Raw genomic sequence first — 23,973 nt, 5'->3', positions numbered from 1 at the left:
ATGACAGTGTGTATGAGGTTGCTCCCTGTAACCTAACCCTAATCATTACATCATTACAATCATTTTGATTTTGGATGTCCTCTGAAGATGTCTGGGCAGTTTGACTCTGTATCACCACCTCCTCCACCTCTTCTTCTTCACCTCCTCCTCCTCCTCCTCCTCCTGGGGGAGGTGCTGTGACTGACAGGGTGGGGCTCAGGACGCTGACTTCCTTCCTGTTTATCTCAGGCCGTCACAGGTGTTTGACTCTGTGTTTGAGCTCCTGTCAGCAGGTAAACGGGTGTTTCTTCTTGCTCCTCTCAGTGTGACAGACAGCAGCCCTCAGGTCAGATGAAAACACTGTGATCGTCTTTTCTTTCTGTCCTCCAGAGACTGAAGCAGGATTTTAGATGGAGGACGAGAAACTGGAAGAAATGCTGCTCCTATTGTCTGCGTTTGAAGCCGAATATGGTTGATTTAGAACAAAACAGCCCGTTCCCACTCCCAGATCATCATATAAAGCTGCTTAGTCAGTGATGTCGGCATCGGACAACAGCCTGAAGAGGCACCTTTCACGGCGGTATGAATATGCACCGGGCCGCATCAGTTTCTAATGGCAGCAGTTTGTAATGCCAAAGACAGCTACTGTAATCTTAAGAGCTCCATGCCTTCGGCAAAACACATGAAATCCAGAAATACAGCACCTTCCTGCAGGGTTGAGCAGAGGTGCGGGTGTGTATTACTGTGCTTTGAAACATAACCTCTGAGAAACAATGAAAAAATAACGTTTGTTTCCACTGCTTCATTCCCATTAACGCCGCTCTCATTAATCATACACTCGCTTGACCACAGCTGCTCTCTCAGTCTCGTTGAGTATAAGAAGAGCGGCTGAGCTCGAATGTTGTGTTGTAGCACTCACAAAATGCGCTTCTCAAAATCTGCCCATAAAAACTAATATACATTCAGATGATTTTCTACTTTATTTTTTAACCAACATCAATCCTAATCATACAGATCAAATATTCTTTCATTTTCAGAATCTTCAGCTTTTAAATGCCAGTTTGGCCATGATGCCACTAGATGCAACGCAGATTTTGATTTGTAGATTTGTAAGTATTTTTTAAAATTATTATTATTATTAATTATTACAGTCTGGTATATGTCAGTGATTAGCAGCAACACTGATTATGACAGTGCACCTAGTGGAAATAGCATGTATTTTCTCCATATGCCAAATATGGTAAAATTATGTGATTGAGTGGAAAACAGCAAAAATGACAAATTCCAAGGCAAAAGCCCAGAATGACACCCAGAAGCATTTTTTTTTTTGCACTTGTGATTGAACGTAACAATTTTGCGTACACAGTGAATTCTACAGCTGAGCTTAAAATTCCAAGAGAAGAAAAAACAAAATGTTGTCAAAATGTAATGCCATATGCATTAACGCAGCCAAAATTATCACAAAAAAAAAAAAAGATGATAAGTACATAAGGCCAAACCGTCCCTAACGGTTAAACCTGTAAAAATGAGAGGGAGCATTTATATTTTATTCTCAGTGTGTTTCTGCAGCTGTGAGTCATAATTAACAACCTGTCTAAAACAAACTAGATGAGGCAGATATTGGTTATTAGTTAAGGACTGGTCATCGGTTATAAGCTCAGTAGCTGATCCAAGCTGCCAGTGACAGTTGTCCATGAGAAGAAATTAAAGGAAATCTGTCTGAAATCAATAACTCATCTCAACATTTAATACAAATAAGGAGTGCTAAATCGATAAAGGTCCAACTGCAGACCTCAAGTCTGTGAGCCAACAGGAAGAGAGTCTCCATATATGAGGTCTTTCCATTCAATTCGCTTTTTTTATTTTGACTGGAAAACATCTGAGTCTGTACTCAATATTTCAAGTGGTTTTGACAAAATGTTAATTTAAATAAATAAATAAATAAAAATAGTACAATTCATAAAGAAATATTCAGCTAAAATGAGTGGAAAAGTTGAGGTAATTCCATAAAGTGCAGGTGATGTTAATGTGAAACAGATTTATTTAATAAAGCCTTACCTGCTTCTAGTTATTGTATTTGACTTGACGTTTTCTGTAACTTTGAATGTTTTTTACAGCATAAAGCATCAGACATCATGTAAATAAATATATGTAAATATAATTATATATATATTTAAAATGAGTAAATTCTGGCAGGTGCACGGTGTCTTACAGTGCCTACAGATAAACAGGACGTCCGCCCATTCTTCCTTTTTAGCGAGTAAATGAATGCTTAATTTTCAATTATGTTTGTTAATCTACAGTCGGACTAAATTAACAAACTGTAATCACACACTGATGCTCAGCTTCTGTTTCTAATAATTCTGTTTATACTTGTGTATCTTTTAATTAAAGTTCATTACTTCTCAGTAAATAAAGATTGATGTAGTAATAGTTGTGTATTTTGCACCATGAGAGCAGCATCAGATATTACAGCTCCATTATTATAATTATGATTTTGATGTTTTTATATCATTCTGTGGCTTTCCAGTACTTCTATTCATGTATTTGAATCAGCACATTCACATTTTTGTTGTGGTACATATGCTTTAGATGTTGTTTTTGTCTCAAGCCCTTCTAAAAAATTCCCCACATGATGTTGTTACATATCAAAGCATAGTGCTGTGATATTTTGCGCAGCAATATTTTATTGCAAATATGTGACTTTTGGTAACTTACCAGAATGATCAAAACAATCGTTTCGGTCAACTACATGCATTTTGCTGTAATGAAAATAACTTAAGTGTGATAAACAGAAGAAAAACAGGGCTGTCTGACAGCAAAGTTTGCCAACAGCTGATCGGGGTTTCCCTGTAAATATCCAGAAAAGAGGACAGATGGACCCGCCCCTTAATTCTTCCATATTAACCCACCAAAACTATCAAAGCTGCAGTGTCTTTCTGCACAAAACCTGCAGCTTCAAACTCTGAAGCCTCCTGAGACTCGCAACACCTTCTGTCTCTCGTCTCCTAAAACGTCCCCACAGATGATCGATTTTAATCTCGTGCCAACAAGATAATAAGTTGCCGTCTCAAGATTAAAAAATGTCATCTTTTGGGACTTTAGTAATTTTCTTTATCAGAACACCGGAGAGAAATTCACCACTCTCAGACCTCCAAACACACAACAGCAGCCGAAACTAAACAATGAACTGTGTGACTCTAGTCTTCTTCAAACCTCCTCCTCCTCCTCCTCCTCCTCCTCCTCCTGTGTGTTTTATGAGGAGCTGACAGCCTTTAATTCCCACACTGAGCAGCTCTGTGTGTGTGTGTGTGTGTGTGTGTGTGTGTGTGTGTGTGTGTGTGGCTGATGTTGTTACCACGGCGACGAGCTGGCCCTAATCGAAGCAGGGAGCACCAAGTTTGCAGTTTCATCAACCTGCCACCAATCAGATGACCCCCACCTTCCACTAGCAGCCAGTCAGAGCAGGGCAGGGAGTTTAAATTATCTCATATTACTACTTACCGAATTTTAAAGAGCTGATTAGAACTGTGAGTTAAAAAAAAAAACTCTAATCGATGCATCAGATAAAAAAAGTGTGTGAATGCAGATGAGTTTGAGCTGGAGAGCATTTGTGTTTTTCTTCATTTCTATTTTTCTGCAACAGTTTTTGATACATTTTGACATGAAACTACTTTTCCTACTGACAGGCACATAGCCATAGCATCATGTGACCTAGAAAAGCCAAAGAAGTGCTTTCATTGCAGTTCTGCCAAAAACTGCCTTTTCTAATCGCCTGATGTACCACCTCATGTGAGCATTAAAACTTTTTTGCAACAAATTGTATTTACATGCATTAACATTCGGTACATTTTATATTTGCATTTCAGTTTGAGTATGAGTTCAAAACACAAAACACAACCTCACTACATTTTTATGCACGTCAAATGGCCAAAACTGACCACGCACAAAACGTGTGGTAGTGGACAGATGGGTAGCTCCCGTAATAGAAAGTGTGTGTTTGAGGTTCCTGCAGCCACTTTAACAGAAGTCTCTTTGAGGATAAACGAGTTTAGTCGCCCCTGCTCTTACGACTGAATACTTTTTATTCTTTAACTGAAATCTTCCGTCTGAAGGGCTGAGGTCGCACTGAAAGCGGTATTGGAACGGCACAGGTGCTAGCCTCCAGCAGAGAAAAAAAGTAAGGAGCTATGATTTATGGTTCAAACCTTACGAAATTATTCATAAACTATGCACATTTTTTCTCACATGCAACAAGCTCGGCTTTAGACTGCATCACCGCTTATGAGAGGAAACTTATGATCTTAAAACTTATTTTAAGTTTGTGATGATCAGCTATTCAATATTTTTAGATAGTTTTAGTATGGCTTCTTCTCTAGGTTTTCATTCATTAAATTCCTCTATGATCAAGAAATGTACAAAAAATATGCATATGAGTCAAAAATCTTTTTAGGGGGTACAGAAATGCTTGGCTGGTGAATTTATTCATGTATCAGCCCTCTTTGGTTAAAAAGTTAATTTCAGACTCTGCCTGTGACGACTGCAGAGTCATTCGTCCCTGGGATGAATGCCGATTGTAACTTTTTCCCATTACATAAAAAGCCAGAAGTAGTTGTGTTTTTTTGTCCAGTGGGAGAGAAGCTTAATCTGCCCACAGACAGTGAAACGTGGTTTTATACGACCGCTGTGGTCCCCAAAAGTCTCATATGATCAAATGAACTCCTGTAAACGCCTCTGAGTGTAAGATGAGTCATCAAATATTTGAAACAGTTTGACAGGAGGAGATAAGACAGGGATTTTGTTGTAAAATGCTGATTTTTTGGACATATATTGGGCGTATAACAAGAGACAAACTATTATTTAACCCAGGAACACAGGATTTAATCTGGGAAAATCTATTTTCCATTTCACAGGGTGTTTATTGTGAGGAAGGTTAGTCTCCTCATCGCTCTGCTCACTTTTTTATCTCCTTATGCTTCGTGTACGTCGTCAGTTATTTACTTTGAACTGTTTCCACTTTCACCCACACAACATTTACACCTGCGTACCCTCATTCATGAGATAAATCTCCCCACAGCAGTTACAGGTGAGAGGAGGAGAGGAAAATATGTGTCGAACGGATTTTCCAGAACATTTACTGTATTTGTGTTTTACACTCAATTCCTATTTATCTTGTTGTCATGTTGAATTTTCACTTGTTTGTTTTTTGGAGCGAAGATGTTAATAAAGCATCTTTGTGTTTCATTATTGGCTCCGTTCTTTGTGTGCGTGTTTGTTTCTCAGCTTTCCTTCATTTTAATCTGCACAAACAAACTCAATCTGGTTCGTATCACAGTCTGATCCACCCCGTCGACACGCTGCGGCTCCAGGCAACATGTTTGTCTGGAATAATTGGATTATTTTAAATTAGACTTTCACAGATGCTCACTGAGAGACGGAGCTTAAGTCTGAGCTGGTTCCTCCAACCAAAACAAGAAACTCAGCAGAGGAAAGATGTGCAAAGTCAAAGTTAAGGTCAGATTTATCATCATTAAGCAGAAGACTGTGCAGTTATAGCTTCCCTTAATACTACATTACGACAATTTGTTGATTATATTATAAACTATAGAAAAAGAACAAGTAGAAATATGTTGAAAATGTTAGTTTAATTAAGACATAAACAGAAAAAAAAACTGAAATAGAAATTACATTCACTCCATTATGCAGCTGTCTTCTGAGGCGACAGGAGAGCTGCACAAAGTCACGTTCTGCAGGAAACATAAAGCCGCCCTGATTCTTTTAACCTGAAAAGTCAAGTGTTGATGCTGAACACATCCGTAAAACCTTCACTGACGACATATTTGTCTCACCCCAAAATATCTGATCTTACAACACGATACCAGCTCGTAGACACTAACACTCCAATGGCCATACAGTGGCCGTTTTAACATCCCATAGTTCCTGGGCAACGTAGTCTGCAAGGTGCATCGGTTTTGACTCATGTTTCAGCTCCTGTTTCAGTTTTCATGTGAGGCAGAAAAAACTTTAACGAGGTTTATTTGAAAGCAGGAAAAAAACAAAAAGCACGGCAGGTCCATCCAAATCCAACAATACTATATTGATGTAATGAACCAAAATAAACCAAAATAAAGTGTAAAATGTGTGATCAAGTGGCTCTTACAGGCCAGGATAAATGTGTTTGACTTTAAAATGCTGATGTTATATGATATGTAAGAAATTCTTGGTTTGCAGAAATGTACAACGCCAGTCTTTTCTTCTGAGGAATGCGCTGTGACTTCAGCATTATTAAACATTTTTATGGTTGTTTAGCCTCTCACAGCTGCTGTTTCAGGTTAGGGAAAAACCCTCGTCTACTGTTATACAGACAAACTCTACAGTTACGTAAAGACCGAGATACAATGTGTTTGTCATTATTTAACAATTTTTCTCCAACATGTAGCTGAGAGTTTTTGTTGATGCCTGTGGTTTATAAGAGTGTGTGCCACCACAATGTTATTAGGAAAAACTATCCAGTAGTATAAAATGTTTTTGAATACAAGGTTGCATAAACCATAACTTTTATAGTTGAAATTCAGCAGAATGAAGACCAGGGAGCAGACACAGTTTTGGGGAGTGGGCTGCAGCACTGTGAGCTGCAGAGGTTTGTTGGTGTGTTCAAAGGAAGGATGAAGATCATGAGCAGAATATTCAAACTACACCGACTGTGAGTCGCTCTGCTGCACCGACACTCTGTTAGAACTACAAAATAAAAGCATTTCTTAGATAGACTCACTCTCTCAGGTGTTGGATCCGTGTCTCCAGCAGGCTGCTGTTGATCGTCTGGGCCCCCTGAGGGCTCAGAGGGGCCTCGGGCTCTGCAGGGTCTCCTGGTTTAAACACAAAAACAACACAACTAAGAATATTACAAATCATCACACGTTTGACATTTTCTTGTCCTGTATCCTAAATCCTAAATCCTGTTCTTCCATTCGGTTTCATCTTATCTCTGCAGTTTTTCCTCTCCCTCTGAGCACCTCTGACTCCATTAATAAAAGCACAATAGAGTCTGTGGAGGTGATCTAATGGGATTATAATGTCAGGATATCAGCTGCTGGCAGAATCTAAACACACACACACTCACTATGTTTTAAGTTATTAGAGAAATTACTGATGTGAAACCCGTTATATGAGCTCTGTGACCAGGCTGCAGAAAACCACAGAAAAGTAAAGATGTGGTTTTCTTCTGATGTGATGTGACTTTAAGACTCTCAGAGTCTCAACAGGTTGAGCGTCTTCATGAGCTCAGAATCTTAACGAGCTCATTCTTAACGAAGCACTTGATTATCAGAAACGAGCTGTGAATCTTAACGAGCTCTAATTGTTAACGAGCTGATGACCTCACAGACATCACAGCTCTTCAGGGGTCTTTAAAGTCGGCTGCCAGGTGCAACTGAGAGTCGGATGTATTTTTTCTCTCTCTTCTCTCTTTGATTGCTTTCATGTTTACATCAACTGACGACAGATTTTCATTCTTCAACTGACAGTTCAACTTATTTTAGATCTTAGTCAGTGTACACCGACGCGCTCTCATCCATAGTGATCACATATCATCCCTTTGTCATACTTATCCCTGTAAAACCAGGCCATGAGAAACTTTAGAAGAAATGACACACAATTTAGCAAGAACTTTGCATAAAGTTAAAAAAAATGACCTATCAAAGAAAGAAAGAAAGAAACAAACGGTTAAAAAACAGAAAAAAAAGTGAAGAACAAAAACAAACAAGGAAATGACCTGGAAAAAAATGCTTAGTTGTAGTAGTATGAAACAATTTCAAATATATATTTATGATCATTCTAAATATAGTTTTGTGGACATTATCCCTACATGTATACAAAGAAATCTAAATCTACTAACATCTTTCAATTTGTAGATCATTTTCTTTTTTTTTTAATATTTAAATACTTGTGAAAGTCGTCTGAGCCCAGCACAAAAAAGAAAAATGATGTTGATCCAGGTATTAAAGGGTTAATCTCACTCATGAGCCCAATCCTGACATAACTGAACTCATTCCCAGACTGAAAAAAGCAATCTACCATTTCAGGCCTCGATTTTGGAGGTTCTGACCCTCGACCTGACTGAATCACGCTTTGCTGCAAACTGTCTGATATTTGTCCTGATGGAGGTTTGAGGAGGGTTCATCCTCTGGAGCCCGAATATCAACAACAAACATCACGCAGAACCTGATCCAGCACCAAAATACTGCAGAACCACAGTCCAAAGTGTTGGACATAAATTCTGACATCATCATCATCATCATCATCATCATCATCATCATCATCATCCAACCAGAGTCCAAAATACACCCAGAAGACCAGAACAAATAAAACAGAGTTATCATTACGACAGACCATCAAACAGCTGAGGCTTCTTCATATGATACGGTTGTAACCATGACAACCAGCAGATGCATGTAGAAATATGTACATACATAGAACATGAGCGCATTCATGAATAAATACACATAACATGCAGCCATTCACGTTCAAAAATCCACAGTGGGAGTGTGTTGGTATTTTCTGACAATATGTATGTTACGCTGCATATATCTACTCTTAATTTAAATGTCTACACTTTCAGTCTCCAGTTTAATTAAACATTTAAAAAAGACTGATGCAGAACTAATTTAATGAATTTAAATGTCAGCAAAACTTCAAATGTGTCGGTCTGATTTGCATGTAAATGACACATTTCCATTAAAATGGAATAAATGAACTGTTATGTATTTTATTCACAGAGATTTAACAAGTCAAGCAGAATTAGAAATAGCGGCTTAAAACTCAAAGTCTTTATTTTTAATTTCCTTTGTTACATAGAATCAGATTTTGGTAAGAAGCCTCCCTGTATTAAGATGTTTGATGTTTTTTGTTCACTCAGAAGAAAACACTTACTGTAATACTGTAATACTGTAATACTGTACTACAATACTGTTTTGGCTACAGAACTTGCCACCGATGCTGCTGAATTATATCAAAACCGTCCCAGAAATCAAAAGTTAAATGATTTCAGTTGCAGATTTGTTAAGTTAATTTTTCAAAAGTGTCGTCTTAATTTTGAACTGAATATTTCTTGATGAGCTGAAGCTCAGGTTTTCCCGGGAGATCTTCGTGCATTCACGCTTCGACTGATATTTACCTCCACTGATCAGCTTATGTTTTTGGTGCCATTTTGTTTGTTTTTTAGCGGAATTACAAAAAAACTACTGGCCCTATCTTCATTAAACTTGGTGTAAAGGCGGCGTGTTGGTTGAGGAGGAAACTATTCAATTTTGGAGCAGATCCAAAAATGGTGGCAGCTTGTAGTGCTAAAAGTGCTGATCGAGCTAATGGCGTCAATGGGGGTCAGGACGCCATGATCAGTGACCTTCGTGTGAGTGCGGCTGGTATTTGGCCTTGGTGGAGGTCTGCGCTCTCCGTGTGCACTCCTCGCTTTTAATGCAGTTGCGAATGTTTTGTCCGTCTGATATAAACTCTGTAAGCTCCGACTGTGAGTGAGGAAACATTGTCAATGGAAAAAAAGTGAATGTGACTCATGTGACTCACATTTTACTGATTTTGAGGTCATTTTTTATGCTTTTTCTTACAAATTTTGGGATCATTTCTTCTTTTGTTGCACTGCCTTCTCTCCATGTTTTGAAAGAAATCAAGCCAGTTTGCTTAGCTTTAAAGGAATGAATTTCACACTACAATGACAATAATCCTTATGTATGTCTTAGTACCGTATTTGTCATAATTGTATTTTTAGATTGTTTTTTATGCGTGAAAATGACTTGTTTTTGCGTACTTTTGTTTGCTTGCCTTAAATTTCCTCTTGTGGGATGAATTAATTAATTAATTAAATAACTTAATTGACTACTTTAATTTGCATATTTATGGTTTAAATATGGTTAAAGATTAAATATGATGGGGAAATGCAGAAAAATAGGTTATCCTCAAATGTTAAATGTTTGAGACGTCAGTTAAATCTGTCTATAATTATGAAGTACTTTTTTCACATATTACTGCAGTTTAAAGTGTGAAGAAGCAGCAGAGAAAAGTCACTGTGCTCTCACACAGCGTTTCCTTTGACAAGTACGCCTGAGCTGCTCAGGGTTTTTTTTCAGTTCTGGGGTCACTGAAGCGAGACGAACAGGTTTCACAGCAGAGGACAGATTGTGACTGAACCGAGCCAACAGGAACTGAAGACTGCGAGGAGGACGAGGACGAGGACGCGGGGAGGAAAAAGAGTAAAAGACTGCAGGGATAAACATCCAGCCATTAACTTTGGTCTCCACAGGAAGGACACACTTATTACCAGCAGTGGAGCTGCTGCTGGAGGAGTGTGATCTGAGGTCTGAATCTGGCCCACTTCAGTCCGACTTTAAAAAAAGTCACATTAATTCACTTCAGTCCGACTTTAAAAAAAGTCACATTTAGATTACTTCAGTTGGGTTTGTTAGTTTAATGTGTTGATAATTTTTTGTTTTTTTTGCTTTGACAGAAATAAAGAAAACGAGTTTCAGTGAAAAAAACAGTCAGAAATAAATATTTGTTTCACACGTGGCTGTTCTATATAATTTTGTGTACAAAGTACGAGTGTTTGTACCAAGTGTCTGTGTACAGTGTGTATTTGCTGTGCGTCTGTACTGTGTACTCACCACTCAGTTCCTCTTCCAGAACTTTCTGCATGTGCTTCATCATGGCCTCCAGCTCACTGATCTGAGGACGACAAATATCAAAAATAATTCATGATATTATTTTTTATAATAACAGTAATATAATTTCCTTCATCTCTTTGCTGAGTTTGTGTTCTGGAATAACACTGAAGGTTCGTTTAACGGTCAAATATTACTCAAACTGAGTGTCTGAAACACAAAAACACGTTTCAAATCAAACTTACTTAGTTTTGCAAGTTCTTGAAATGCAAATCATGTTACAATCGATTTAAACTAGCAAATTACCTAAAGCTCCCTGTATTAGGTTTATTTCTCAATGACCAAAGAAAATCTGTAAAACATCAATTTGCTATTTTTGTTTGCTTTTGGTGAATTAAACATTTACTTTTTCATGGTTTTGTTCCAAAAGTCAAAGTAAGTTCAAGAAAAATGTCTGTTAGATGTTAAAAAGTTCATGCTGATTTAAACACTCTTTTTTGGCAACATTGTTGCCTCTTATTGGTCAACTACATTTTGGGGACATGCTTCAATGGTTTTGTCAAAAATACCCACTGAACTGGGAAATGTTTGGAAAATGATTTATGGTCAAATTTCTGAGAAATGCCATTGCACTTGTTTGGAATCCAAATGAGTTTTTGTTTTAGTGTAAAAACGATTTTTTTCTAAACTGACATGTTTCCATTTGGCATATTTCATATTCACGGTTTCAGTTTGTGCATTTTGAGGGTTAATGGAAACCCGCCTGATGATAAGTTTGGTATAGTTAAAAGAGTTAAAGCGATAAAGTCAACATACTTCACTAAAGGCTCCAGAGGATGTTTGGACAGAAACAGTCGTGCAGAGACTGTTGAGAATCATCACTCCCGTCATCAACGGTCTTTTCTCCTCACAGCGATGCTGACACTGACAGAATAACACGTACATCAACCGGCAGACTTTTGTATAAATCGATATAAATATTAAATTCACACTTCCATATGAAAGCATTCAAGATTCTGATTCATTAGTGTGAACTCCCGTCACATATTCTGTGTTCACTTTGTGCCGAAGCTCGAGCGCATCGAGTCTCTGCAGCTGCGGCTGCAGCAGCGGAGCGTCAGCTGACATGTTGGACTCTTCAGGGAGTTCGATGTTTCACCCTCCGCTCTCTTCACCTGATTACTGTGAGAGCGATGAAGCTGCTCCCTCAGCTCTCTTTATCAATCTGCTCCACACACAACTCCTGAACCAACAATAAATATCATTTCTCATTATCTCCAACAATAAACTCTCCTGCTCTTCTTCATTGTTTGTGTTTCTGTTCATCATTCAGGAACTTTTATGGCTCTTAATAAGAGTTCAAGCCCAGAGGGCAGAAACTCAAGTGTTTTGTGCTGGTTTGTCATTTTTCTTCCTGAACGTTCGTGCAAATTCCCATGCGTACTGTAAACACATACAATTTTCACCAGTACGTACGTACATACATACGTACGTACGTATGTATGTACGTATGTATGTATGTATGTATGTATGTATGTGAGTGGCTGCTGTTTGGTACACTCACCATACACACACACACACACACACACACACACACACACACACAGAAAGCACTGACAAAGCTGACATTTTTTAACATGTTCGCAGTGAGAATGGGCTCAAATATCTCTAACTGAATTTTTTGTTTCTCCTCGTGATGGAAAAAGTACTCACTGGTACTTCAGTAAAAGTAGCAACACCACCGTGTTCAACGATTTCTGTAAGTTTCCTGTTTGAGGCCAAAATGAAGCTGGTGTGTAACTGGTTAATGTGCTCTACAGCTGGTGTTTGTGTGTCACCGACCGACTCTGGTGAAAGTCAAACTATTGACTAAGCAGTCTCGACAGTGTTGACATTTAAGGGGACAGAGATGAAGTTATCAAAATGTTCCTGTGCGACTTTTTTTTAACCGAGTTTCTGCACAAACCGGCGGTGACTCAAATATGAGACCGACATGCCAACAGACGTCGGCTCTGAGTGGACTTCCTGCTGCCCACATGTGTGAGAGCCGGTCAGACCTCGAGGACGTGTCCTGATCAGCTGCGGCGGTCTGAGGACAGACAGTCGGTAGGAGGTGAGACGGTGAATAAAACCCAAAGATAGCTGCTGCACTAACGACACAGTCACAGATCAGATGTGTTTCGGCCCTGAAGCCACGAGGCTGCGCATCTCTAAGGCCAAATTTCAGCGCTAAGTATATCAACTTTTTAATGTTTTTTGATTTGACTAAAACTCTGAGTTAATGATCACATCAAGATTTCAGACTTTGTTTGAAAGAGTTAATGATTAATGTCTCTTTTTTTGAACCAAACACATTCTTTTTTTCACTTTGTTTTTTTCTTCAGTCCAATCGTTGATTTGTTTAATGCACTTTAAGATAAAATCAAAGAAATTGTAGTTAATTGGTGACAAAGTTAACTAAATGCTGGTGTCATCTGCATAAAAATGATCTTTTCTTTTTCACTTTTTTAATCTTTTAATTCTTGTCTTTTTGCACTTCCAAGTGTTGCTGGTGCCGCTGTTTAAAAGAAGAAAATAAGTGTGTACCTCTTCCTTCTCCTTTTTATGTATGTATTTATATATTTTATCATATTTTTTCTGTAACATAATTTTAAATATAAAATTATTACAATACTAATTATAGTTTTCTGACATTTTCCCTATTTTTAAAATTATTTTTAAATGCCTCTTTTTACTAATTTCTTGCAATTTGTGGAACATTTCTTGCCAAGTTGGTCATCGCCTCAGTTTTCGAAGGGTCAAATATTTTTTGAAAAAATTACAGGTAAAACTAATAGACTTTTTAAAGTACTGTTTGTTATTGATACTCAGATTAAGTGTAATTTTGCCAGATATAAATGATTTCAATCCAACCAGTGAAAACAGAGCATCCCATTTCCCGTCCACTACATCAGGAGAAAAAGTCTGAGGCTTTTAGCTGCTGGTCTCTTCTGTCTCAGATCCACTAATTATCCAGTTTCGCTCCATTTCTTCTCCTCTTTCCTCCTCTTTTTTCTGTCATCACTATCAGCAGTGACAAATAGGTTTAATCTCTTCCAGCCTCCCATTTTCTCTAAACCCGAAAACTCACCACCAAGCTCTCTCTGCAGACAGTATATTAGGCTCGTCCCTTCAGTCTGCTCTTAGAAATTTGCTGTAATCATCCCAGGATGCAGAGCTGCTATTTACCGAAAAAATAGGATCTGACTCGTCCTTTTGCCATTGGCTTGGAACAGTGTGTGTGTGTGTGTGTGTGTGTGTGTGTGTGTGTGTGTGTGTGTGTGTGTGTGTGTGTGTGTGTGTGTGTGTGTGTGTGTGTGTGTGTGATGGCTGAATAGGGACCAACTGAATTTTCTGTGCTGCAAAAAAAAGCCTGGATTGTGCCAAGAAAAGTAAAAATTTGATTGCCGCTTAATTTTCTTTACGGCTTTTTCACTAAATAACTCCCGAATACAATTTTGAGGTACTGACCCCTGAGTATTTGTATTTTCTGCTTTAAATTTCATGCAACTTCATTTAATTCATCTTCATACTTCCACTATATTTCAGAAATACTCAAAATTGTACTCAAGTACTTTGTTTTACTCCATCACCAGATGTTGCTTATTCATAAGTCGGAGCCTGCATGTCCCAGTGTTGTTGCTATTCAGACGTTGCCTCCAGTAACTGAAATTAATTTAAACAAGTAACCACTATCATGTTTACTCTCCGATGTTTATAAGAAAACAAACACCATGAAAATCGGTTCAGAATTAAGCGAGTTGCGGTCGATTTTGTAGTGAAATCTGCATCTTTCAATACACATGTATTTGTTCAATAATAATAATAATACCTAGGACTCATGTGGTGCTTTTCCAGGTACTCAAAGACGCTTACCGGCGGATCTTGACCTCCTCTTTATGGCGCCCACGAAGACGCACATCAAAAAGGGACCACAGTATCGACGTTTCTGTGTTTATGTTTGTGGCTGCTGTTTTTAAAACCTTCACAGTTTAAACACAATCAGCCACAATATGTGAAAACAGCTGTGTGTTTAAATCTCAGCAGTAAACAATAATCTGTTTACTTTTTCTCTATTAATTCTGCTGTTTGTGCTCTTAATCCCTCGTTCTTTAAGTATGTTGTTTTCATGTGTTGTTTTTCCCTCTTAACGTTTAAAAACTTAGATTTTTAGTTTTTCTCGTCTTAATCTTATCTGCTGAGACGCAGACTTATGAACTTTGGTTTTAAAAACACACCAGGACGGTTTTAATTAGCTCACATTAACAGTCAGCTGGAAAATAAAATGCACAGATGCACTTTTTAGGTTATTTTTTTCCCTTAACAGCAAATGAGCTGCTAATAATGTGCATGTTAGTTAACAGCAGGTCAGAACGCCCCGTCCTTGTGTTGTGTTGTGTTGTGTTGTGTTGTGTGTGTGTGTGTGTGTGTGTGTGTGTGTGTGTGTGTGTGTGTGCGCACGTGTGTGTTTAAGTCTCTAATTAGAGGACTTACGGGGCTCGGCTCTGTGTGTGAGAATCATATTATGATAATTTGAGCCCAAACACAAACTGAACTCTCGTCACATTAAAACATGAAACCAAAGCTCCTTCTCAGCCTCCACCTACAAAGTCCGCTCTGTGTGCTTCGTGCTAATCCGTGCTAATGCTAATCCACGCACATTATACTCTGCCGCCCTAATTAGGGAGCTATACATAATAATATTTGGCCTTTATAACACTGGATAATAACGAGGACGAGCAGAGTGTAAACAAAAACAGCGATCCCAGTTTAGTTTCTCCGCTCGCATAATGGGCTGCAGATTTTTAATATTTTACATAAAATCACGATAAAAGCAGAAATATAACAATCTGAGTCAATCAAGGCTGAAACTATTAGAGGATGAATCAGCCGAGGATCACAGGGACATCTGATGCCCGAGGACAGACGCCAGTTCTCGTAATATTAATTGTACAAAGTTTAAGACTGAAGATTTAACTTCATTCAATCCTCTTTTCTGTCAGTTAATGTCTTTACCGACTCTGTCCTTTGTCATCTTGTTTTAATCCCACATATTCTCAGCAAATTCATTCTCCAACACATTCGCCGTCACATGGTGACGCCGGTCAGTGACCTTCAACATCAACCTGTGACGTTTAGGTATCCTTGCCACGTCGACCTATGACGTGCCGGGATGCCGCAACAGAAAAGCACGCGGTGGGATGACGTCATGGTGACCAGCTGAGGCAGCGTTTGCTCAGCACTGTTTCATTTTATGTTTTTTTCTTTTTTTTTTTTTTACCAGGCGGTTATTGCAAAAAACATTGAAATTTGGTCTTTGTTGTGTAGTTTAATCTACGGGGACGGATCATATTCTGTAACATCATCTGTCTGAAGCGTGTGTCCTCTGAGAACCAGAAATCTCTAAAAAGTCAGAAAAACAGCCCTGATTTCAGCTTTGTGATGATGCATTTTCCAGCTGAGTTTCTTTAACTTAAGAAAAGGAGAATTTTCTCAGCATGTAAAGGAAAACAGAGAGACTCACCTGCGGGTCGGACAGGTAAAGCGTCTCTGCTGGTGTTGTTGTCTCTTCGTCCTCTGAACACGAATCAAATCCGTCTTGGTTGTAATAAACTTCTGCAGCCTGAGGGTCCTCCGGGATGTCTGAACACACACACACACACACACACACACACAAACACACACACAACAACAACAACAACAACATGTTCACAAGGTTACTTTCGATTTTACCACTTTAAATTTGTCATTTCAAACACGGCCACATTTTTGATGTTGGGGTTAAAAGTTTTCACTTTATTCATCTGCAGTGATTTTTATCTGCACGTGTGCACGTGAACATAAAGAGAAGGCAGCTCTTAAATGTGTCTTAGAAAGTAAGAAACTGTGTAAAAAATGACGAGCAGACGGGCGGAAACGACTCCCTAAGTCTTCAGTCTTGATGGATTTCATTTGTCACTTTTAACAGGCTGATAATTATTCCTGCTAACGAGCTCTGAGAGTTTTAAGGACGGAGGATGTTTAATTCATGGCGCCCTCTGAGGGTCTGACAGAGTCTCTCCCTCCCCCGTCAGCCAATCACACGGCTGGGCTCAGACAGCGGGCGGGGCTCTGGGAGCAGATGTGACGGTGATGGAGAGCTAAAAAAAACTCTGAATAAAGAACAAAACGAGACCCGAAATCCCCCAAAACAAGTCAGAGACCAACAACAGGGTGTTCTATATAAAATAAAATAAAATAATCCAGACCTGGATGAATATAGTGTAAACTGTTGTAATAGCTCTACACGTGATATCGATCGGACTTGACGTGTGAAAATAAGCCTCTGGAAGCTGATTGGCTGAGCTGCAGCACCATGTGACATCACACTGAGGCTCAGGTGTGGTGTGTCTGTTTGTGTCGGAGCTGAAAACATTGAGTGCGACCGCCAAGGCTGTTAAACATCACACAAACTGTTTGTGTCTCTGAGGACTTTTCTGTCTCGTGTTGAAGCTCCTGGACGATGGAAACAGTCGGAGGAGCAGAAAGCTGGAGAGGAGTTTTAAATTAAACGCTGTCTGAGGAAAAGCCGTCGTCTCTTCTGATGAAACGTTGGCACCAAAACAAAAGTCAGAAAATGTTCTTACACTGGCTGTCTCTCTGTTTACGTGCTCCTAAAGATGATCTAAAGAGGATTTAATCAAATATAAAACTAAGATCATTTTGAGGAAATTACCAGCAGTTTTTAAACCTTTGTGTAAAACAAAAATGGGACTTTTTTTTAAATTAGGACATACTGGGGGGAACAAGGACTTATTTTGGAAAATGAGGCATTTTTAGAAAAGAGAGCATTTTTTGGAAAGAGGGTATTTTTAAAAAGTGAAATTAAAAAAAATTTTGGGGGAGATTAGGGACATCATTTTGGGAAACTAGATATTGTTGGAAAATGGGAACACTTTAGTGTGCCATTTGCAAAGACATTTTTTCAAAGTGTGGAAAACTGAAGAAATTTTCAGTGTGTTTTCCTATGAAGTTTCTGATGATGTAAAGACACTTTTGGGGCATGAAGACATTTCTCAAGGTGAATTTTAGAAAGTGAGGCTTTGTGTAACCTGAGGACATTTTTGTAAAATAAATAAATACATTTTTAAGTACTTTTTTGACAAGTGAGGAAGTTATTTTTTCAAACTGGAGACATTTTTGAACATGATGATATTTTTATTAAAGTGAAGAAACTTTTGTTTGACTCATCCTTCCACATCTAGTTCTTGTTCTGTGGAAGAACAAAGTTATCTAATGATTGAGTGATTTTCAAGTATAACATTTTTTAAAGTGAAGAAACGTCTGAAAAACGAGGATATTGAGTGAGATCGTTTTGTCCAGGCGACACCTCTCCAGAGGTCTGTGTTGGAGTTTTGCAGGTTTGTTATGTGTTAACGAGGTTCCTCACAAAGATAGAAGCACAAATTGTATTTTTTTGTGTAAAAAACATGAAATTAAAGTTACACATTTCATGCACTTTAAATTTTAATTTCTTCCCAAACTGATTGTTACTTTCTGTTTCAGCGTCTGTCTGTGAGCAGCAGGAGAAACTCTGTTCTCAGGTTTCATCATGTGTCCCCGAGCACTTTGATGCAATCAGACTTCTACAAACTTCTTAATGAGCTAAAATCCTCGTCAATGTTTCCCTCTGACTTTAAATTCATCTGCTGATTCACTCAGAGTCTGCACTCACCTGTTCACCTGTCTGACTCTCTCGCTCACACCGACAGCTGATTGCATCTGAACTCTGAACTCTGAACATGAAAGTTAAATGAATTTAAAATGAAACAGTTTGTTTGACTGCTGGAGGGAAGAGAACAGACCGACCTCAATTCTCAAAAATATAACAACAATAAATTTACTTTTGTTTTCTTCATATGAATCTATATTTCCTGTGTTTAAAGCCCTCAAGGCTCCGCATTCACAGAAATAATAAAACAAGCGGCTGCTTCCAGTCCAAAACAAGTGTTTTTGAACAAAATATGAGTTCATTTCAGACCTCCCTGCAGGAGCGCCGGGCTCACTTCTGTTCTCCGGCTGTGAGTTTCACACATTTAACGTCTCAACAAACTTCAAAGGACTCATTTGAAAATCAGGCGTGTTAGATCGCACATCAGTGGTTCCCAAACTGCGGTCAGGGGACTTCAAGACGTCTCCAGGGAATTCCAGGAGACTCCAGAGATCCCGAATGATTGATGAACTTCTCTGATTTCATTTTACTGATGTTTTTGTTGCACCAGACATGGCATTTAGACAAGAAGGGTTTGAAAAGGAAACTGAAATAAAATAAAATAATTATAAAACATTTATTCAAGTATTGAACTTAAGTATATATTTAAGGTATTTGTACTTTGAGATTTTTTTTTTCATGCCATTTCTCAATACATTTATCTGATAGTTTTACTTTCTTTACAAATGAATATTGCAAAAATTTGATGTTTTGTTACAAGTTAAATTCCTCAACTGTTCATACAAATCCAGCTGGAACAATCAGTCCATTAATCAGTTAGTCAGCTGACAGAAAATTAAATCATGAAACGGTTTTGATGGTTCATGATAACAATACCTTTCCTCATGTACAGATTTTCTATTTTTGGAGCTGCACCGTTCATGAGGAGCGCTCTTTGAATTTGTACACTGTCGGTTATTCTTTGCAGTGCAGAGCATTTTCAGCACAGACAAAGCGGCGCTGCATTCACGGACCTGCAAAATCCTCTGAATTTAGAGAGGACACACACAACAAAACAGAGCTTTGGTTGTGTTTGGTTCAGAGCGCAGAGCCTTTATATTCTCTATGTGATTCCAGCTGCATTTACTTCAAACCGCATTAGCGTTGGCTGCCTTCCCCGTTCGTTAGCACAACTGTTAGCACAGCCTTTAAGGGTGAATTCTAGCCTGTTACAAAATACTCCAAAAATCCTCCAGCTGCTACTTTCATGCATGTCATGTGAGGTTAAAATTCACATAAATTCAGTGTAAACAGAGCATGAATTATGCACAGAGGACGCTGCCTGCTGCAGCTCCTCCTCCAGCACCTGGACACCTCAGTTACCTTTATCAGGATCCTGTGGACTTAAGCTTTTCTTAAGTGATTAACAAAGTGTTAAAGTGTTTGTTTTTGTGATAAGTTTGGTTTTAATGAGTTATTCAATTCTACAAAAAGGGGATTTTCTGCCATGATTGACAGCTGTGTGTGCCAACCTGTGTGCTTGCATTAATGGGGCTGCTCGCGATTGGTTGGACAGGTGTTTTGGCGGGAACTCCCCCAATGCAGAGATAGACTGAGCAGACTCTGGCTCCGAATGACATCACCAGCATAAGATCACAGCTGGATATTTTAGCTTCACTTAAGCGTAGTGGGGGTAAGTGAGAACACGTTGTCCATCTTTATTTACAGTCTATGGACTGCATGCAGTGCTGGTGGGCAAAACCACATCTGCAATCACCACTAATACCGGAGTGCCACAGGGTTGTGTGCTGGGCCCACTTCTGTTCCCATCACGGCTTATGTCAAACTCTGAAATGACACAGTCACTCCTGTCTTACTCACAGATATCCACTCTGTTTTGGACCATCATAACACTGTTTAACACTTCACCCAGTGGTGCAAAACCACCATCTTCACCTCAGTGTTAGTAAGGCATGAAATAATAATTGGATCCCCTCACCTCCACATCTTATTATCATCAATAACCGGAGATTTTAATGGTTGATGGTTATATATACACTGACACAGTGACACTGAACAATAGAGTCAGCTTCGACCAGCACACTAATAACATCCATCAAAGGAGTCACTAAGGATTAACAGTCATCTGCAGCCTTACAGGACTCGATGTTGACCTCCTTCTCCTCCTATTGTTGTTTCAGAGCATCATTCACCTCGTCCGACTGTATCCACCTGCTTCTTTGTCACCTGTTATTAATCAGGCCAAACTCACACGCATAACCAGCACTGCTAAGGATAACAATGAGGCCACTGCATACATTTCAACGTCAAAGGGACCAGACATGACACACCCATCAGTCACCACATCCTGCTGCTGAGCGACAGGGCCACGTATTGGTTCCTGCAGGTCAATACATTTCAAGTCAACCCACTGAAAAGGCCAGCGAACGAAAAGCCAAAATGCATAGATAAAACAAAATGGTAAAATATGCCTGGTTATAAGTGCACTAGACCTAAGACTTAGACTTAAGTTGATTGATATATATTAATGTAAAATGTAAAAACAAACAAAGCTGTTTCACATTTCATCCGATACAATGAGGCTGCACTTGTTGCAGAGATATTAAATTGACCAGTTGTGTAAAAATAATGTAGAGAAGTGTGATACCTATTCAGGCTAGCACAGGTCAGTGTAGCAGCAGCAGACGTGTTGCGACCATGTCTGGTGAATTTTGGCCGTTAGTGTGTACTGTGTCAGTCATCGTGTGTTGTTACTGTGTGCTGCTGTCTGATGTGTATTGTGTTGTGGGAAGGATTTCCCTTTGGGGATAATAAAGTCTATATTCTAAAAGTCTGAGCCATATGTCAGAAGTGACACCACTTTTAATGAGATTCATGGCTTATGGCCTTTTTAATACCCGACAGCTCCTGGAGGATTTTCTAGATAAACACCTGATTAAGTTGCTTGAACTCAAAAACCTCCAGAGAGCTTTTCTGCCTCAGATCAGCTGCAAATTTCATTAGTTTCGACTTGCTGGCTGCTAAGTTTATACAGCGAACATGACAGTTCATATTAATGCAAAAACAAATCATACCTGTGAGCTGATGGAAAGTTATTAGAGTTTATTAAATCAGTTTGATGAGGTACAGTAAGTGTAATTAACTGTCCAGTGACAGGAAGTGATCGGAGCTTCAGGATCAGGATAGATTTCATTCAGACGTCATGAAGCTCTGTTTACGATGATCGAATGTTTATGACTTTGAATTCACCTGACTTTAGTGAAATCAGTCAGCTGATAAAAACGGGAGCAAGTCGATGACCGAACCAGAGTCACTTCTACATGTCAGAGGGTGGATTTAACCCATGAGAGGTGACCGACTGACACCTGAACACCTGAACAAAAATCAGTCTGATGAGAACTACCCTCAGTGACAGAAACCGTCTTATTTATTTGGCGTGTACTTTGACTTTTTAGTTTGTCCCATTCACTAGCATGGAGGGGCGGGCTTTATGACCTATACTGCAGTCAGACACCAGGGGGCGATAGAGATTGACAGGCCACACTTTGGGGAGCTGTCATGTTGTCCATCTTTGTAAAGAGTCTACGGTGCAGCCGCACAGATCAGATCGTATCAGGCAGGAAGTCATACAGCAGTGCATCTGGTTAATTTTCACAATAAAATGCTTTGCACAGACTCTGAATCATGTTTCATTCGATTAAAAGTTCTACATTCAAAAAGTTACAGAAGTACAAATGCAGAATGGCCCATTTCAGAATATGCATATCATATAGTAATTATTGATCAATTAAAATGTTCATCAATTTAATGTTGCAGCTGATTGAGGTGAAGCACATTTTAATGACGTTATAAACTGCTGGGTAGATTATTCGATTATAATATATCATCATGTATCAGCTGATTATATTTGTATTAATGATCTGAATCTCTAAAGTAACTAATTTAAAAAAAAATTAAAGCACAGCACTAAAAAGTACAATACTGGCCTCTGAGATGTTTCGAAGTGGAAGTATAAAGAAGCCTAAGATGGAAATCAAGTACAAGTACCTTGAATTTATACTTCAGTATAGTACTTGAGTAAATATACATGATTTCATGCAGTTTTTTTTACCGTGCAGCTCTGACTCAGACATCTCGCTGTCATCTTGCCTCAGGATTGGCTGCGTCCCTCCTGGTGAACAGGGGTCCTGGATGCTGATTGGCTGACTGTTACAGGCCCCGCCCTCTCTGCTCTCCTGTGGTTTGGAGGAAAAGTACTTCTTATTTTTTTAATTTTTTTGTAAAACCCAACAGAGTTCATTTCCCTTAAAACATCCACAGACTCAAACAGAGAAATGACTTTAAATTTCTCATTAAAGTATGGCTTTTTTCTCATGATATTAAGACTTTTTAACTGTAGCTGAAGTTAGTAAATTATTTTTCTCACATTCAGAACATCCAGGCTGACTTTTTCAAAATGCCGGCTCCTCAGTTCTCTCCTGCGGTTGTGGACCTCCTTGTATTTCTCCTCAGCCAGTTTCCTGCAGAGACAGAAACCAAAATGTGTCTTTTAAGAATCCACATGTGTTCGTGCAGACAGACGCACACCAAGTCTGTCTCCGTCTTTTTATAAACACTTGCTTTGAAGACGGGAGGAAAAAACTGCAATTTACATTTAGACCAAAACAAGGACGTTCATCAGGGACAACCCCCGAAGGATGTTGGGAACAGCATAGAGAGAGACCTGGACCAGTGGTGGAACTTTTATTTATGACTTTTACTTCAGTAATCGTAGTAGTACCAAAGTGTGGAAATACTCAGCTTGCATTCAAAACATCACTTAAGTACAAAAACTCATTATTAGGGGTAGAAATAACGGAGGCCTCACAAAACGATAAACAATATCACAATTTAAATGTGTTGGAATATGCTGAATAACATATTTGATAACATATTTGGTGATAGAGTACTATTTCTCACCATAAATTAACTGCAAATTATATTCTCAATGCAAAACTTTCAAGTTTTCAGTCTGTTCATCTCACTTCACTTCAGCACAACGTATCTAGTGGACTGAAAAAGCATTTAGTTTTATTATTCTAATAGGCAACTGAAAGTTTCATTTGAATGTATAATATTAAAAACAAAAAATGATAACAAAATAACAGAATTAAATTAAAAAAATTTATCCGGTGCATCGATAAGGTATCACCATGTAAAAATCATAATACGATACTGAATCATTTTACTACTTATCAGATTCTAAATATTGATGCATAAAAGCTTTAGCTGGTAACTTTTCACAAAATAAAAGAAAGACTGTTCATATTAACTGAAATGATATTGACAAAGCAGTAAATAAAACAGAAAAGAAAGAAATATCCTTTTTTGACGCAAATAAGCAAAATTACAAGCAGCTCCACTTGTTCCATTTTTTTATACAGTATATTAGATGTAATGAACTACATGTTAAATCAGATTATTTGGAGTGTGCACAGCTGCATGTAAATATTAGTGGAATATTAATTTCATGAGCTATGTAAACAGTTTAATGGGAAATGTCATCTTTTTCCAAATGTGCATGTAGAAATTGTC

General features: G+C 38.6%; 1 protein-coding gene across 4 annotated transcripts in view; it reads right to left on the bottom strand.

The window, feature by feature from the left end:
• Window positions 1-23,973, bottom strand: part of nek11 (NIMA-related kinase 11) — a 73,671-nt gene that overhangs the window by 3,965 nt on the left and 45,733 nt on the right. For all 4 annotated transcript variants that reach the window (XM_088084749.1, XM_042490678.2, XM_088084748.1 and 1 more), the window contains exons 11-15: window positions 22,826-22,919; window positions 22,511-22,634; window positions 16,213-16,331; window positions 10,653-10,713; window positions 6,752-6,845 (exon numbers count right to left, since the gene is read on the bottom strand). In XM_088084749.1, coding sequence (XP_087940875.1) covers window positions 6,752-6,845; window positions 10,653-10,713; window positions 16,213-16,331; window positions 22,511-22,634; window positions 22,826-22,919 — 492 coding nt within the window. The remainder of the gene's footprint in view (window positions 1-6,751; window positions 6,846-10,652; window positions 10,714-16,212; window positions 16,332-22,510; window positions 22,635-22,825; window positions 22,920-23,973) is intronic.

The sequence above is a fragment of the Plectropomus leopardus genome, chromosome 11 (genome assembly GCF_026936395.1).
Source record: "Plectropomus leopardus strain MGB_pleo_1.0 chromosome 11, ASM2693639v1, whole genome shotgun sequence".
Lineage (NCBI taxonomy): Eukaryota > Metazoa > Chordata > Actinopteri > Perciformes > Serranidae > Plectropomus > Plectropomus leopardus.
The sequence above is the reverse complement of the archived record's forward strand: the minus strand, read 5'-3'. Positions and strand labels throughout refer to the sequence as shown.